This window comes from Centrocercus urophasianus, unplaced genomic scaffold, assembly GCF_019232065.1.
Source record: "Centrocercus urophasianus isolate 14NV4802_14NV808 unplaced genomic scaffold, USGS_Curo_1.0 seq_20, whole genome shotgun sequence".
Classification (NCBI taxonomy): Eukaryota; Metazoa; Chordata; class Aves; order Galliformes; family Phasianidae; genus Centrocercus; species Centrocercus urophasianus.
This window is the reverse complement of record NW_024884756.1, coordinates 13390382-13405643: the sequence shown is the minus strand read 5'-3', so window position 1 is coordinate 13405643 and position 15262 is coordinate 13390382. Positions and strand designations below refer to the sequence as shown.

The window sequence follows — 15262 nt, the reverse complement described above, 5'->3', positions numbered from 1 at the left end:
TACTAATAAGCCCGTTCTTCCTCAACGAAGAAAACAGGCCAAAAAATTAAACATAAAGCTGAAGTGCACTGGGACTTCATCCTTTCCCATCTTGCATTCACAGCGTTTTAGATTTTACTGTTTCTGCACTAACATGCATGGGGCAGGGAAGTGTAAAGACATGCCTTAAAAATCCTTCTCTCTCACATGACTGTCCATTTACAGAGCTGTACAACCAAGCAGGAGCTAGTGTTTTGATTTACTTGCACTCTGCTGGTATCAGGCAAATACCTGACAATACAAAAGATAACGTTCCTGATTTTAAATATGGCAATGAAAAGTAATTTTCAATCTTTGAATATGAAAAGCAATCCTTTTTCTCCAATTGGTTTTGCCCCAGTTGTTGGAAACCTGTCTCTCCATCACAAAAAGAAACTTTTTATCTCTACTTCACATTACACAGTAACTGCTACCTACAACACTCCACTCAGCAAGAAGAGGATAACAGGACTACTTAGAACATTCAGTTATACATTGATTTTTCCTTGAAAAAGTACGTCACAATCTTTCAAAAAAATATTAACATTTATTCTGCAAACAAGGGGAGGGGTCAAGTTACGTTTCAGTCCAATAAGCTGCAGCAGCTTTAACTCATTCAACAGAGAAACATTTTGAAATAGCCATTAGAGTTCCCTCTTAAGTAGTCTAGAAGGGGAAGGGGAAGAAGGGGAAAATCTGAACTTGGAAAAAGACAGAATCAGACCACTTGGTTACAACTGCAACTGTGGCAAGTGTAATACACACAGATTTACCATACGCTGACTCCACAAAGTAAAAAATTTCCTGAGACTAAAAAAACCACATATTTATGCAAATGCCACATCTGATTTCAGGAAGACAGAAGAGCCCAAAGCAGTGTCAATATTCTCCATCCCTGCACCACCTGGAGGAGCAGTCTAGGGAAGAATACTCAAATAAAATCCTTGAAAGGCAACAAGATACTCCCACTGCATGACTCGAGGAAGCCAAACTTCATTGCTCTCACAGAGGAAGACAAACAGAAGCCTGAAAGGTACCAGAAGGATTTTGCGCTCATCCTCGCTGGTCTCTGCCTTCATATGTGTGCGACTGGCCTGGGGGCTGACGGATGTCTCATAGGAAGGCACCATCGGCGAACCCGACCGATCCAGCGACAGGTTAGTGATGCTGGCTGATCTGGAGTGCAGGAGAGAAGGATGGAACTGTAAGTGTTCATTGTGTAGTGCTTCAGCAGAAGAGACAGTGATCTTGTGGCATGCTAAGGAAGAACTTAAGTCTTTGATGCTGTTCATACTCCTCACTACAGACTTACGGACTAAGGCCCGCATTTTCCCTCCCAGTCAAAGGAAAAAGAAAGGATGCCCAGGAAGTAAGTGCATTGGGGTGGAACATCCAAGTGAAACAAAAACTTTTGTAAAGCCCTTTGTAAAAAGCAGCTGAAGCTAAGTTCAGACACAGCAGCTCTTATATGCCTGTGTTTGAATAGAGTAGGAAAGGCATGACATGCTGGATAATTAGAGGTCCAGCACTTTGAAGGCAAGACAGATGCCAGCAAGGGCAGTTAACACCAGGAGATCCTTGTTACAAGGCACTGAGATTCTCCCTACCTTGAACCATTCAAAATTTCTCCTCTTCACATCTCTGAAATGTAAACACTTCCACTGGTGTTGCCCAGTTTGCAGTGGAAAGAATTTTAAAAGTTAATCTGTCTGCTGGACTTGGAGGTCTCTCCAGTTGGCCATTTTCCCTTGTATTGTGATATAGACCATTCACATGATCTCAGCCCAACTGTTAGGAAATCCAGGCTACTCCAATACAAATATATCATTTTGCAATAATCATTGCAAAGCCACAAATGCAAATACATTTTCCAAATAATTCTGCTCCAATACCCCCCCAGCTAGATTAAGCCTCTGAATAAACAGAGTACAAACTCTTCTCATTTCACAGCAGCTGTATATATGCAGTATAAGCTAGGAATGCTAACAGTGCCATAAGGAGTGCACATAGACAGTTTCTGCACACAACCAAAGGGAAGATCAGAATTTCAATGCTGCCCTGATCCAAGAGGCTCGCAGCAGCCTCAGTGGCGAGAGCTGTTGCCAGTTCTTTCTCTTTGGAGCAAATCCCAGATAGCCAATTAGCAAGCTCCATTAACAGTCACAATGACTTTTCCCAAGAGTTCTCGAAGGATGATGTGGCTAGTCCCAAGTGCAAAAAGCTAAAGCTGAATTACTGCAAGGAAGTAGGAATTGAAGGTACTATAAGGCACAAAATCACTACTTTTTCCTGCTCTTTTTCTTGAGCAGGAGTCCATCTTAGTCACTTATGCAAATCAAAAGGAAAGTGTCTTGGCATCGTATCTGTAGACACTAAGGCATGATAGCAGACATTTTCTATCCTAGGTGTTCAAAGCAAGTTAAAACTCTGCCAGTCTTCAGATGCTGTAAGTTGAAAAGAACTCGAATCGATAAATCAGCCAGGCAGAATAATACAGTTTTACTGAAGACATTCTCACGTGGAATACGAGATTGACATTAAAGCCCACAATTAAGTTGTTTCGCAAGAGCTACTTTAATCATGCTACCTATCTGTAAGCAGCAGGGATTTTTAATTTATGTAAAATTATATTAAGTAAGAGCTAGAATAGTCACACTACATTTCATATCTACATCTTGATCAACATGAATGATACCCAGAACTCAAACGTATTTGGCTACTCTAAAGACAGAGGGAGATGCTGCAAAGGCAACTTCTATCCTTTAAAATAACTCATAGAAAAGTTTTAATCCTCTGCAACATTTAACTGACATACTTCCTCCTCCATTAATTTGAGAAACAGTATCACATCTCTCTCATTCACAGACAGATAACAGAAGGTAACTAAACATCCAGCCTGCACCTTCTTTGGTACCTGTCATCTAGAAAGAAGTATGGTCAGTCTTGCCTCAAACAAATATCTAAAGCTGCTTTGAGAAGATCTAAAAGCTAGTATTGCTTAGCCCTGAGATTCTATGAATACAGTTACAAACGACAGAAACTCTTTAAATAAAAACCTCACAACTTAGTTTCTACATGTTCAGAGTTTTGGCAGGAGTGAGTTATATCTGATCATTACTCCTCAAATGTGAGCCCAGAGGGCTAAATACCACAGTGAGGTCATGAAAAGGCAGAGCAAGTTACCTTGAACTAACAGTTTGGCCCTGTCAGAGCCAGCTTAGAATCTTCCTCCCACTGCATGTGTGAACAAACACCAAAAACTTCTTAAGTACACAATGTCAACTCACACAAGAAGCAGAACAACATCCTCAAGGTCTCTTGACATCACTGCAGATAATTACCACTGAACTTAACTCTGGACTCCTTGTCACGTTTGCCCAGAACTGACATCTGGCACTAGCTTATTCACCAAATTTTGTTCCTTCTAGGTGAGATCTTCACTCCTCAGAGGTACAGTCGGTGTTCACATCCCCTTAACTGTCCCCATCACATGTGAAGTAGTCCATTCCCTGAAAGGCACACCCGGCATCCTCCCGAGCTGAGTCCTCAAGTCTTTGCTGTCCCTGCCAGAACTTCCAAACCACTTCACATTCTGTATTCATGGAACACCAATGCAAACAAGTTGTTGAATGTCTCCTGGCTCCAACACTGAAATTTGGATTGTCTTTCCTCTGCTCCTCGTATCTTTGCCTCATCTTTATTTCCCCAATTTAACCACAATTAAAGTATTTAACTAGAAACATAGCAGAAGCACTGTGAAGTAGAAATTACTTGTTCTTCTCATACCAGACTATTTAAAAGGATTAAGCTCAAGCATTCACAAGTTACACAAAAGCTCTCATAAACATTCCAAATTCATTCCAGAATTGTGCTGTATAAAGACCTATGATGAGCCTTTGGCCTAAGAAAACCAGGTAACTTTAACAAGATCATATTTAGTGGATCAGCACAGGGACTGGGGGGTGGGAAACAATAGAAAACAAAAGCAACAGGGAAAAAACCACACATCTCTGCCCCTTCTCGACCTCAGACTTGCCTCCCAGTACTACATCTCTGTGCTACTCCCTTTTGTTCAGCTGCCTTGGATCTCTCCCTTTTTTAGCCATTTCCTTTCTTCTATTTCCTCTTTACCATCATCTCCATTTGAATTAGTAGCAAACTACAGGTTCCTCAAAGTAGGTACATATTCCTGCTAATAAATGTTCTAAGTGGTCTTTTAGCCCAAAGAGTCTCATTTTAGAAATGAAATAGCATGCTCAGTAAAAACAAAATGCAAAATATAGGCTTTACAGTGAAGAGCATGCAATGAGTGCATCCAGAACAGGAAATATGCAGATATGATTAGTTTACCTATTCCTAGCTGGAGACTTCCCTGCATCCTCCTGGACAGACCCAAGGCGTGCAGACAGCGTTGTAGTTGAAGAGTCTGGGTGAATCAAACTGTAGGAGAAAGGGGTTTGTTACAGATGTTTGAGAGACCTGGCACATGCAGTAACATCAGAACAGTTCCAATTCAAGTACAGTTCATCATAATGTTACCTTCACATCCACTATAGTTAAATCAGTGAGATAATAGGGAAATCCTTCCCCACTTGTAGGCCAGTGAAATCAGGGGGACAACACCTGAGAGTTCTACTCTCAGGCTTATGTTCTGCTCAACCTCCACCTCTTACATCAGTATGTCCTGTTTCCCTATATCCCTTTCATATAGGTTTCTCCTGTTTTTATTTCTTGCTATTCAGGGGCAATGCCTCTACCTGCAAAGCACTATCTCCAACACACCATCTTTGCAATACAAACAATGATATCTGTATCTACTACTAAAAAGCTCATATCAAGATGCCAAAAAAGCTTCTGTAGTTGTTTTACACTGTCACCTTTGCCGTGTTTCTCTTCAGTCCAGAAGGAAGGAGAGCAAACGTACAAACACCTAAAACATGAATTCCTACTTGCAGATCAATGAGATACAAGTCACTGCACTCTCACCTACATCAACTGTACTGGTTGTGCTCTGAAATGTAGATATGTTACCAACACAATAAACAGTCTTATTGAGAAAACGTATACAATATCACTTTGTCTGAGTTGCTGTACTTGCCCACAATACTCTACTCCTTAACTTTTAAAAGAAATGATAATTCAAGTTAGTTGAAGTAGGAAGGCATGCTTTCGTGTTCAGGCTGTTCAAAGATTAGAGTACCAGACAAATACAGCAGCACCCTCCTAAATACTTTTCTCACTTCTTTGCTGCACATGACAGGAGGAGATGGCCTTATTCTATATACAGTATTTTGGGAAGAGATTGAATTCCCAGCTTTTCTTCTGATGAAAACTACTTCACATACAGAAATCACATAATATCAAATAATTTAAAACTTCACTAGAAAAGTTTCCATATTTCAATTTGATGAGAAGAATGTGAAAACCAAGCACAGGATTAAAATCCTGTTCTAATTCTACATGCTCCTAAACTAGCAGCTTTTGTCCCAGCACATGACAGCCTGAAAACTCATTTAAGACTCTAGAACTCAACAAAAAGCCCTTCACCTTACCTTTGCCAGGTTAGATCCTCCTCCAGAAAGATGTTGCGGCTAGCTTTACGGCTCCCAACTGGAGTGCGAGGCTCACCAGGATCCAACACTGACACTGAACACGCAGAATCTGACAGAGCATTTAAATCTTCTCCAATGGAATTGCTATCTGTGGAGTGTGCATAGCTTAAGGCTATTTTGCGGCAGTAAGTACAGGCTCGGAGATCCCCTACAAATAGAGGAAGCAGACATCTAAGTGAACAGGAACAAAGAGTATGCTGCTCCTTTAGGATTAGGTGTGCAGTGGTGAGAAAAAGGAGGATTTCCTGTTTCAAAACATCTGTGCATGTTAAAGTCTAGTTCTCTTATTCCGTTACGAGCAAAACCCCAGATAATTATACACCAAAGGAAATTCTCCAAGTCAAATGATGCCTAACACATGATCAGTTAGTGACAGATTAGTTAGGAGAGTAAGAGAACGAGGTACAATAATTGCTAGTAAGATGCGACCATATGAATCAAGGTCTGGAATTAGGAATTTTCCATCAGGAGACATCTACAGTTTGTCAATTAGCATTTGAGAGAGTTTCCCTTTCCCTCCATTTAGAACACATGGCCCACTTTCTGAACTGAATATCCTAATTACATAGTGACCACACTTGTTTTGTCATCACAGTGTTGGTACAAATAAGCAGATATGGCATAATCCAACACCACATGCAAGAAAAGGTAGAATTGGGTGCTGTCATCCCTGAAAATTACTTCTGAGCTTGTTAGAGACCTGTACAGCATTATCTAGGAGGTTTCAGAATCTGAAACGCAATAGTACAAACAGCAGAGCACACAGAGAATGTTCTACTTCTCAGTGAATAAATCCTAGCTACCTGTGTAGCCCATGAATTTCCCAGGGATTTCTTGATTGCAGCATCTACTACAGAAGATCTGCCCACAAAGCCGACAGTGGTGCCTCCGACGGAAGGTGGTGAATTTCTCACTACAGTCATAGCACTCTTTGCACTGGCTGTCAGGCATCCAGTACTGCTTCAAGTCACTGTCCTACAAAGCAAGGCAACACAAAACTTTTTTTTGTAAATAAAAAAGCATGTTTAGATTAATGATTGCTTTGTAAGCTGTGCACATTAAAGGATAATATCACTTTTCCACCTTTGTGCATGCACAGACTGGGTATAAACACACACATGCACAGAAGTTATTTTTCACACAGTTTTATAGAAAGCCAGAAGACCAAGACAGTTCTTAACTGTGAGATTAAATTCAAAAATGATTTGCCTTCTTGATTCAATGCAGATGGAAACCAGAAGATGAAAAAAACAAAACAAAAACCATGAGCTACACATAACAGACAAGAAGCAACAATCAAAGCATTGACTGCTTCTCCCTTTTCACTTGCTCCTTGCACAGCAGGTCTTCAACCAACACAGCTTAGTATCAGCTGAGGTTCAGTTTTTCAGAGGTAAATTAAGCTATCAGGAATTTGCAATACGAGATCATTTCAATAGCTAACACTAAGATGTTTTCAGAAAACAAAGGACAAAACTATAAAGTTTTATTGCCAAATTCTTCATTGTTCAGCAAACAGTTGTAAAACCTAACTCCAAGACTGATGTAGCTTAAAAACTCCACATTAACTGCTATGTGAAGATAACTGCAGAATACACATTCAGCAGATAATGTCATATACTGATTACACAGCATGGGTGCAGCCACAGTTTGGTCTTGAATTTTAAGGTTTGAAAACAAAGAAGTGAAACCTCCATGTGCTGATGTAGCTATAAACAAAGTAAGAGAAATCTATCAATTATAATTCTGAGCACATCAGCTACAGTCACCATGGATGGGGACAACTGCTAATGGTCACGTGACAGCTCTGACTGTGAATCATTCTTTGCTAGAGTTCAATTCTGGCAATGAGCCCTTTTAGAGGAACTGAATACATGGGATTTTTCTTACGAAGAAAAAGAACAGCATGAATTTTCTTAAGCCAAGAATAAGCACAGAAAAGAAAGCTGATCTTACTCCAGTTTTCACATAAGGAAAAGGTATATCCTGAATTCTCATTTATTTTTGGATGTTCACAAAGTTAAGTTTAACACAGCTGCTAAAACAATTTCGAGGCCAAAAAGACCAAAATTTCATGATGTATTTATCCAAGAGATCATGAACAGAAAGAGGCCAAAAACTGTTCAAGATAGTCTAGAAAACTTTAACACAAATAAACTTTAAGCAGAGAAAATTATAAGAAAGAGCTTTGCCAAGGACCTGCTGCAAAGCTGCAGAGGATGCCGATTAACAGTTTTCGCTGTGGTTCTGTAGGATGAACAAAGTCTCTGGTTCTACCCTGTGGACAGCTATTCTAGCCACAGAACATTCTATCCACATGCACAGCCTCCAGCACCCCTATCCATGACCTCAACCACATAGCTTCTGTCACATTTACTTATGGCTGGGTGTTGAGAAACTCAATCATTGCTGATTTCTCTGTATTTTGGGAGAAGTATGGAGGAAGGAAACTAGAAACATCTTCTAAGCTCTTTGCCTTGCTCAGCTTGAAGCCAACACTCATAGCAAGAACAACCTACAAGGCAGGATTCAGAACAGAAACCTATTACTCTGAGCAGTACCTTCCAGGATGTAACATGTGCCTTCTACGAGTAATGTGGTCTCCTCTAGAACTAACTCCATAGTGGAAAGAAACTTACCTGAAGTGACTCAAGCAAGACGAGTTTGCAGGCAGGGGCAGCAAGGCACCATTGTGTCTACACACATCATGTTTGCTGACAACTGAAAGACCACTTCCAGAGAAAAATCTAGACTTGCTTACTTCTGCACCCTGCCTGTTTGAATACTAATTTCCCAATCACCTCAATGATAACATTTCCAAGGCCTTCAGAATATGCCAAAAGTTACAAAATAAGTAAGGGCCGTACTCAGTGTCCTGCTAACTGCAATGAAAGGCCTGAGTTTCACTCCCAAAAACATCACTCTTTGTCAAAGCACAGTTTCTTTAACAAACTTAAGTGAGTTTACTCAAAGACAGCCTGCAAAAGCTACAGAGACAAAAGCCTTTTTCCAATTTAACTGAATTAAATATACTTCTGCCTGTTCATGCCTTGTGTTCTCAGACACAGCTATTTATATCATGACTTATAAATAGTTGTGGTTTCTTCTCCTGACTAGATCCTCCCATTAAAGGCCTCATCCAAAACAGCAGAGGGAAGCAAAAGCAGCACATTAATAGCAGCCACCAGTCAGTTGAATCAAAATGGTTAACAGAACAAGACTTTCAAGTAAATGTTGCTGAACAGTCATTACCACAGTAAACAGATTTAATTCATCCCTAGAAATCCCTTGTACTCTTTCTCACAGGCAATGTGTTTCTCCTCCCCAAGGAGTGCCTTCAAGGAAGAAAATAACCAGGTAATACTAGATAAGGTAACACAGAAATGGGAAGCAGTGATAAATGAGAACATCTAGTTTAGGCTCAACAAAATGAACAACCATTACAGACCTCTGACATGACCTCTGTCATCAATTTAAATGATTTCCCATGCACTCACACAATGAGTTCTGAGTTCATTCGCTCATCTATCGAACATCTGAAAAAATCTTCACGATACATAAAAAAAAAATGAAGATCAAGGAGCTCGGTACACAGCCCAGTTTCTAGATGCTTTGCCATACAAACCCCTCAAAAGTACCTGGCTCTTCCCTTCCATGATTTCTTTGAGGCGTTTTAAGACAGTGCTGAGGCTTCTTAACTGAACTGCTGTTCGAGGATCATGACCTCCCAGAGGAGGTTCCACTTTCCTTCGATTGTCTGCAAAGGAAGGCAGAGTAATAACAATTACTCCATGGTACCACCACATTTACACAGCAACACGAAGCCCTACTGGAGAGAGAAATGTTTGCATGAATAGGCACTTCACAAAGTTACAGTGTGCATCATTTCTTACCCTTACGCTCCTCTCCTCCAAAATGAGCTTTTGATGTCTGACAGCTTACTTTGGCATTTTAAGTGATATTTTCTAAGTGTTTACAAAAACCCATTTAAATTCTGAGAACTACAACATCTTTTACAGAAATAATTTTCAGTTCACTATATTAACCTTGTAATATCATTTTAGAAAACTGCGAAGCCTTGCTTTAGAATGCCTTCTAGGATATAAATACTCACAAAATAATTGCAAAAATTGTTACCTTCCTTCTAGGACTGATATGAGTCAATGGCTTAAGCTTAGCTTACTTACAAATGACTGCAACAAGTCTAAGAACTCCGTAACTCAGTTTCTATTACATTCAGTAACTCACAATAAAATTTGTTCAGAAGTTACATACTCTACAAAAAAAAAAAAAAGTCAAGCTGCTGAGAACTTGTACAGGCATTCTTATTTAAGTACAGTAAAGAGACTACTGAATGAGAATGTAATACAGTTTATTTCTTCCCTGTAAAATGCTAGACTGCTTTGAATTTGTTACTGTACTAGTTACAATCCGGGTCTTTCTCTCCAAAAAGGATCTGCAGATAGTGTTGGTTAAGCACTATTTGCAGACAGTATTTAACCAAGATGTCAGAGTCACCTTTCTACAAAAAGATTTTTTTTGGAATAGTTTAAAGTTTCTTACCAGCTTCGCTGCTCTCCATCTGACTAGCATTTTAATCTGATTCCCTCAGTACAGGAAAAACAGAGATGGCTGCTTTTTGTTTACAGCTTTAGAGACCACTGATGTCAGCAGGAATTCTGACAGCACCAGCAGAAGGCTGTTAACTGTTGCACTGCAGTGAGAACTCAGCTGTGCCTCTGCGTGCAGGAGATCAAAACCCTTAGAGTAATGTGATTAAAACTGCAAGATTCCATGCTTTCTCTTCAGGTTCTCAGTAGATATTTTTAGCTAATTAAGTTAATTGTATGTGCATGTCATGACCTCTGTACAACACAGAATACATAATGGATCACTTTAACGAGACCTGAGTACTTAAATCCAGTGGCCACTTGCAATTTATTTAAAAGCTGCTTTCTAACAGAACTAAGTTTTTCTAGGATGATTTAAGTGACTTTTTCAGGAAATTATTAAGAGGTCTCCTGCCCAATTAACCACAAACCCTATAAGGTAAGTGATTACTAAATTATGAACATACGCTATGCTAAGGAAACATCACATATTAACCCCCTCTGGGCCTCTTGTTACTTAAAGGCTGTTTTCTGTATTATGCAAAGCAATGTCAAAAGGTTGTCATCTACATTACAAAAAACGTGCCATCAGCAGTAGATACATCATTAGATCACCTTCACTTCCACAAACATTGAAGTCTTTTTACCAGTACAAACTTATGCAGCAGCAACTGCGTTTTCTTTCTGTTTCTTTCCCATCCACACGGCCCCTGAACACAGACTCTGTATGCCAAATGAACCCCATGCTGACTTCCAATTTGACTTATTTCTAAGCTATTTGTCCTCCGTAAGTTAAAAATTAACTCCATGAGACAAAAAAAAAAAAAAAATCTCACATTTCAACAGCAACCCTCATCCTTCCTACATGTATTCACAGCAGCAAAATCTACACATCCTCTGAAATACAATGCTTTCTGCCTCATCTTACTGATTTGTGATCTGAATCTGGACTGTGATCACTAGAAATATAGAATACTATTCCAGCTATAACCACCAACTAAGCTCACATGTTCTCCTAAGCTCAATTCACAGAGATTTGCTGAACTGACCAAACACTAACATCGGATGTAGAACTTCACAGTTTCAACAATAAACAAAGAACCCTACTGTATAATCAAAGAATGTTAGGATGTTATAATCACAAAACAAACAAGAGTTAGGCAAAGCAGACTATGATAACAAAAGAGAATAAATAGAAGGTTTACCCCTATCCTAGGCTCACTCACAAAACACCAGCAGAGCAGATCTCCAGAAGAAATCCTTCCCCACTGGTAGCCAGCTCTTAAATGGGTCTAGGAGGGGGGGGGAGCCAGGCTCCACCCCTTCCAGCAGCGCAGGTGAATTGCCTTCCCCTGTGCTCCTCTGGCTGACTCATGGCTCGCCTCAGGTGATCAATCAGAGGTTCAGGCCGTGGCTCAGCAGTTCCCATACACCTACCAAGAACACCACAGTTTTGGTAATACAACATGAACTGCTTTCTAGTTTTCCTGGCCAAAACACACAGTTTCACATTCAAGATCACTGTAACAGCTTGAACACCTCTACTCTAGTGACTTGAGGAAGATGCAAAGCACGTCATTCTCCAAAGCCTTTTTCAAGGAAAAAGATGCTCTGATAATAGGTCATGCTCTTCATGCTTCCCAATAGCCACCACATAATTTCCTTAGGCCTTCTTCCTTCTCATATGATTGCTGTCCCCAGAGGAAGGCTCCTCTGCCTTCCTTGTTACTGTCAGTCTGCTACAATCTTGTAGCACCAACAGCGTGTTGTGCTGCTCGGGTAACAAGTTAGAATCACTTTTACTACCAATGCTCCCTCTCCACTTGGTCATCTAAAGTGCATCTAATTCTCCTTAAACTGGATTTGATAGCAGCGACATCATCTCAGTACCAGACTACTTAGGTTCAATCAAACACTTTGAAAGCACTCAGCTGGCAGCACACACATGTAGTACACACACACACACACACACACACACACACTCCAGTATGGCCAGCTTTGTTTCAGTGACAGCAGTTCAATTTCTTCAACTGAACTGCCAGTAAAGGGTGCAGCACGTTACTGCATGTCCAATCAAGTCAAAAATCTGATAACTTTGATAACTCCCATCTCAGCAGAGAAAAATACCTTTTGCTTCACAATCACACCTTACTCATGCCATTGCTTTTTGGAATTACACACATTTTGAACAATTATTGTCAATCATGAAGTACAGGAAGAGAAAAATTTCACCAAAAATCCCTGAACCTTGAGACCTCACTAAGAATTGCAACCACTGCTACTGAACCCGACTGGCGCGTAAGTTTCACAGAAATAAGGCCAAATATCCCAATAGTTTTTATGGGTTTGTTTCTCTCTTCTTTGTTTAACGGTTTAAGAAAATTATTTTAGATTGAAATGTTTCATTACTTCTATATTAACAATACCGTATATTTTGTGAAGGCTGCTCTGAAAGCAGTGACTCCTATTTTATTACGTTGGTCTACAACATTAGGGGTGAATGCTAGTGGTATGGCAGTAGAAGTTGAACCTTCTCATCAATACTCCACTGCACTTTGTTGCTGCGTGACAGACACCAGCAGAGGGGCACAGCCTGACCAAATGGTGCCTCACATGGAAGTGCACATGAAGAAAAGGATGTCTCTGAAATCTTCCATGAGAAAAAATGCCACCCACTGACATTCATTGATGTTTGTGAACATTTATGGAGACCAAACAGTGAATATGAGCATAGAGATGCAGTGGGTGGTGTGCTTCAGTAGTGGTGACAGTGGGTCACCTTTGCTGGTGCAGATTTATAAGCACGTCAGGCAGGCTCTTGTTCATTACTAGTGAAAATGCATAGCTAATGGTGGTAGCTATGTTGAAAAAAACAGCGTTTGGTAGCTGGAAATTTGCACTATCAAACAGTATTATCGTGCTCTTTGTATACATTGTCATCTCCATGAAAATAAAAAGGAGGCGTTACTTTTGGAGCAACTTAGGTATATGTGGCCCAAGATGATTTCTGTTCACTATATGCACCCCAGACAAGCCAAAAGGTTGCACATCTGTGCCCTAGAGGGAAGCCACAAGTCAGCGCAGACCCTCATGATACCACTGCGTATCTTTGACCTAAACCTGATAACCAGCATTTCCTCCTATTTTCACAAATGCCATTACATGCCAAAATAATGTTTTGATGTAGCAGTCCTGAAGGAAACACAACTGCAATCCCACACATTTGATACTAGACACTTTCCTACAAAAGCCACCATTCCTTCTTGTCTTGAACTTGCCGTTGCCAGACAGCACAGCTCCTGAGAACAAAAATATCTCCCGTGCGGACAGTGCAAGCTAATGGATAAACGAAGGGTAGGAGTCAGCATCATCAGAAGCAATTCCATTCCATCACTATTTAGAGCCACCAGCTGCCTTGCTCCAAGTCTTTTATTTATTTACTCACTTCAGTTTGCTTAAAGTTGGCATAATATTTAAACTCAAGTAGACTAGGGAGACGCTGGAGAAGGACTTAACCGTTCCCCCGCTTATGCTCATCCCTGCTGTTTAGAAGATTCTCTTCAGAATAGAGGCCAGGGCTAAAAAAACACTCAAAACTTGCAGATACAATGCTACAAGAAAACCCAGCTAGATCCGACACCTCATTGACACTGAGCAAAGTAGGTGAACTGAACTACAAATCAAGGCGTTTGTGTAAATCACATCACTTACTTTCATACTTGGGTGTCTGAGCAAGTAATAATACCTGCAGTAAGAGTTACAAATAAGTTCACGATTCTTTTTAGTTAGGAGAACAATTCATAAGATTTTTTTTCTTCAATCCAGCATTAGCTGCAATGGCAGAAGTTAAATTCTCTTCTGCTCCATATTTGGAAAACCTCAAAGATCTGTACATTCAGTACCTCTTAAGACAATAAAGCATGAGAATTGACTTACTAAAGCTTGTCTCTACAAAAAAAAGTAAAGCCTGATTTGAGGGGAGGGAAAAGGCAAAGATTTTTCCATCCTCAAATACAGCAACGTGGACCTGAAAAAGCCCTGCAAAGCCTCTCCACCCAACCTGTAGGCTTTTACTTGAATTACATAGCTCATGTTTGTTACAGCACCAAGGTTAGGAGCAGATGCAGAAGATGGCCTATCCTGAGTCAGGCCACTCAGCACCACGTATCGCAGAAATTTCTTCAAGAAGTCAGCAAGTTCAGTTTGGTCTTGTTTTATTTCCTTCCTGATGGAACTCTTATTTCTAAGCATACTTTCACCCAAACCCAAGAATACATATTAATTTTCTGAAAAGTACTTGGAATAACAATGCAACGAACCCCCTGTTCGCCTCCTTTCACCTCATTCCAAAGCAACTCAGACTGGCTGGTACAATTCCCATGTAGCATAAAGAGATGCAATTACCTAGGGTTGAGGAAGATCGTCTTTGCAGCTCACCAGTTAGTTGTTTTTTGTACGTAACTGGTGACCTCAGAGACTGAGCCCTGGGGGGATGCTGAGGACTGGACCAGCTGCTGCTCAGTGCCTGTGAATCAGCCTGTGCTGCTTCTGCTCTCTCCGCTGGGGATGAAAGCCTGCCATCATCTGGAGTTGACAAAAAGCAAAAAAACAACTATTCAGATACAACGGAGAAAATCGACAGAATATGCAAAACACTCATTTGGATCATTATTATACATAACAAAACATGATTTTTTAGTCTGAAAAGTGCCATAAAAACATCAGTTTAGAAACACCCCCAATGTGAAAAGTGTTTTAAAAAAAACAGCAAGCAGGAACTATTTCTGACATGGAATAGCTACCCTTTATTATCAGCTTCTGCCCTCAGAGGAGATTTTCAGTTATGTTAGCAGCCAGTACTGTGGTCCCTTTAAAGTTAGAACAGTCTGTAATAAACCACCCTTCTCCGTCAGAGGATCAAGCATAGACAGGTTCTCAATGATTCCAGTAACACGCCCATCTTGTCTGCTGTTTCACAGACATTTTTTCAAAACAGTACTTTGCTGACTCCAGCTACATTTG

The 15262-nt window shown here is 40.3% G+C and overlaps 1 protein-coding gene across 14 annotated transcripts in view; it reads right to left on the bottom strand.

Moving 5' to 3' along the window:
* Window positions 1-15262, bottom strand: part of PIKFYVE (phosphoinositide kinase, FYVE-type zinc finger containing) — an 81675-nt gene that overhangs the window by 63436 nt on the left and 2977 nt on the right. For 13 of the 14 annotated variants that reach the window (XR_006169449.1, XR_006169448.1, XR_006169450.1 and 10 more), the window contains 6 exons: window positions 14645-14824; window positions 9269-9387; window positions 6434-6605; window positions 5571-5778; window positions 4369-4458; window positions 1056-1194 (listed from right to left, as the gene is read on the bottom strand). Coding sequence is in view for 6 of the 14 variants with exons in the window: in XM_042822412.1 (XP_042678346.1) it covers window positions 1056-1194; window positions 4369-4458; window positions 5571-5778; window positions 6434-6605; window positions 9269-9387; window positions 14645-14824 (908 nt within the window). In the remaining 8 variants the exon portion in view is untranslated. Of the gene's footprint in view, window positions 1-1055; window positions 1195-4368; window positions 4459-5570; window positions 5779-6433; window positions 6606-9268; window positions 9388-10193; window positions 10249-14644; window positions 14825-15262 lie in introns of those variants that run through there. The other variant, XM_042822418.1, reaches the window with a different exon arrangement.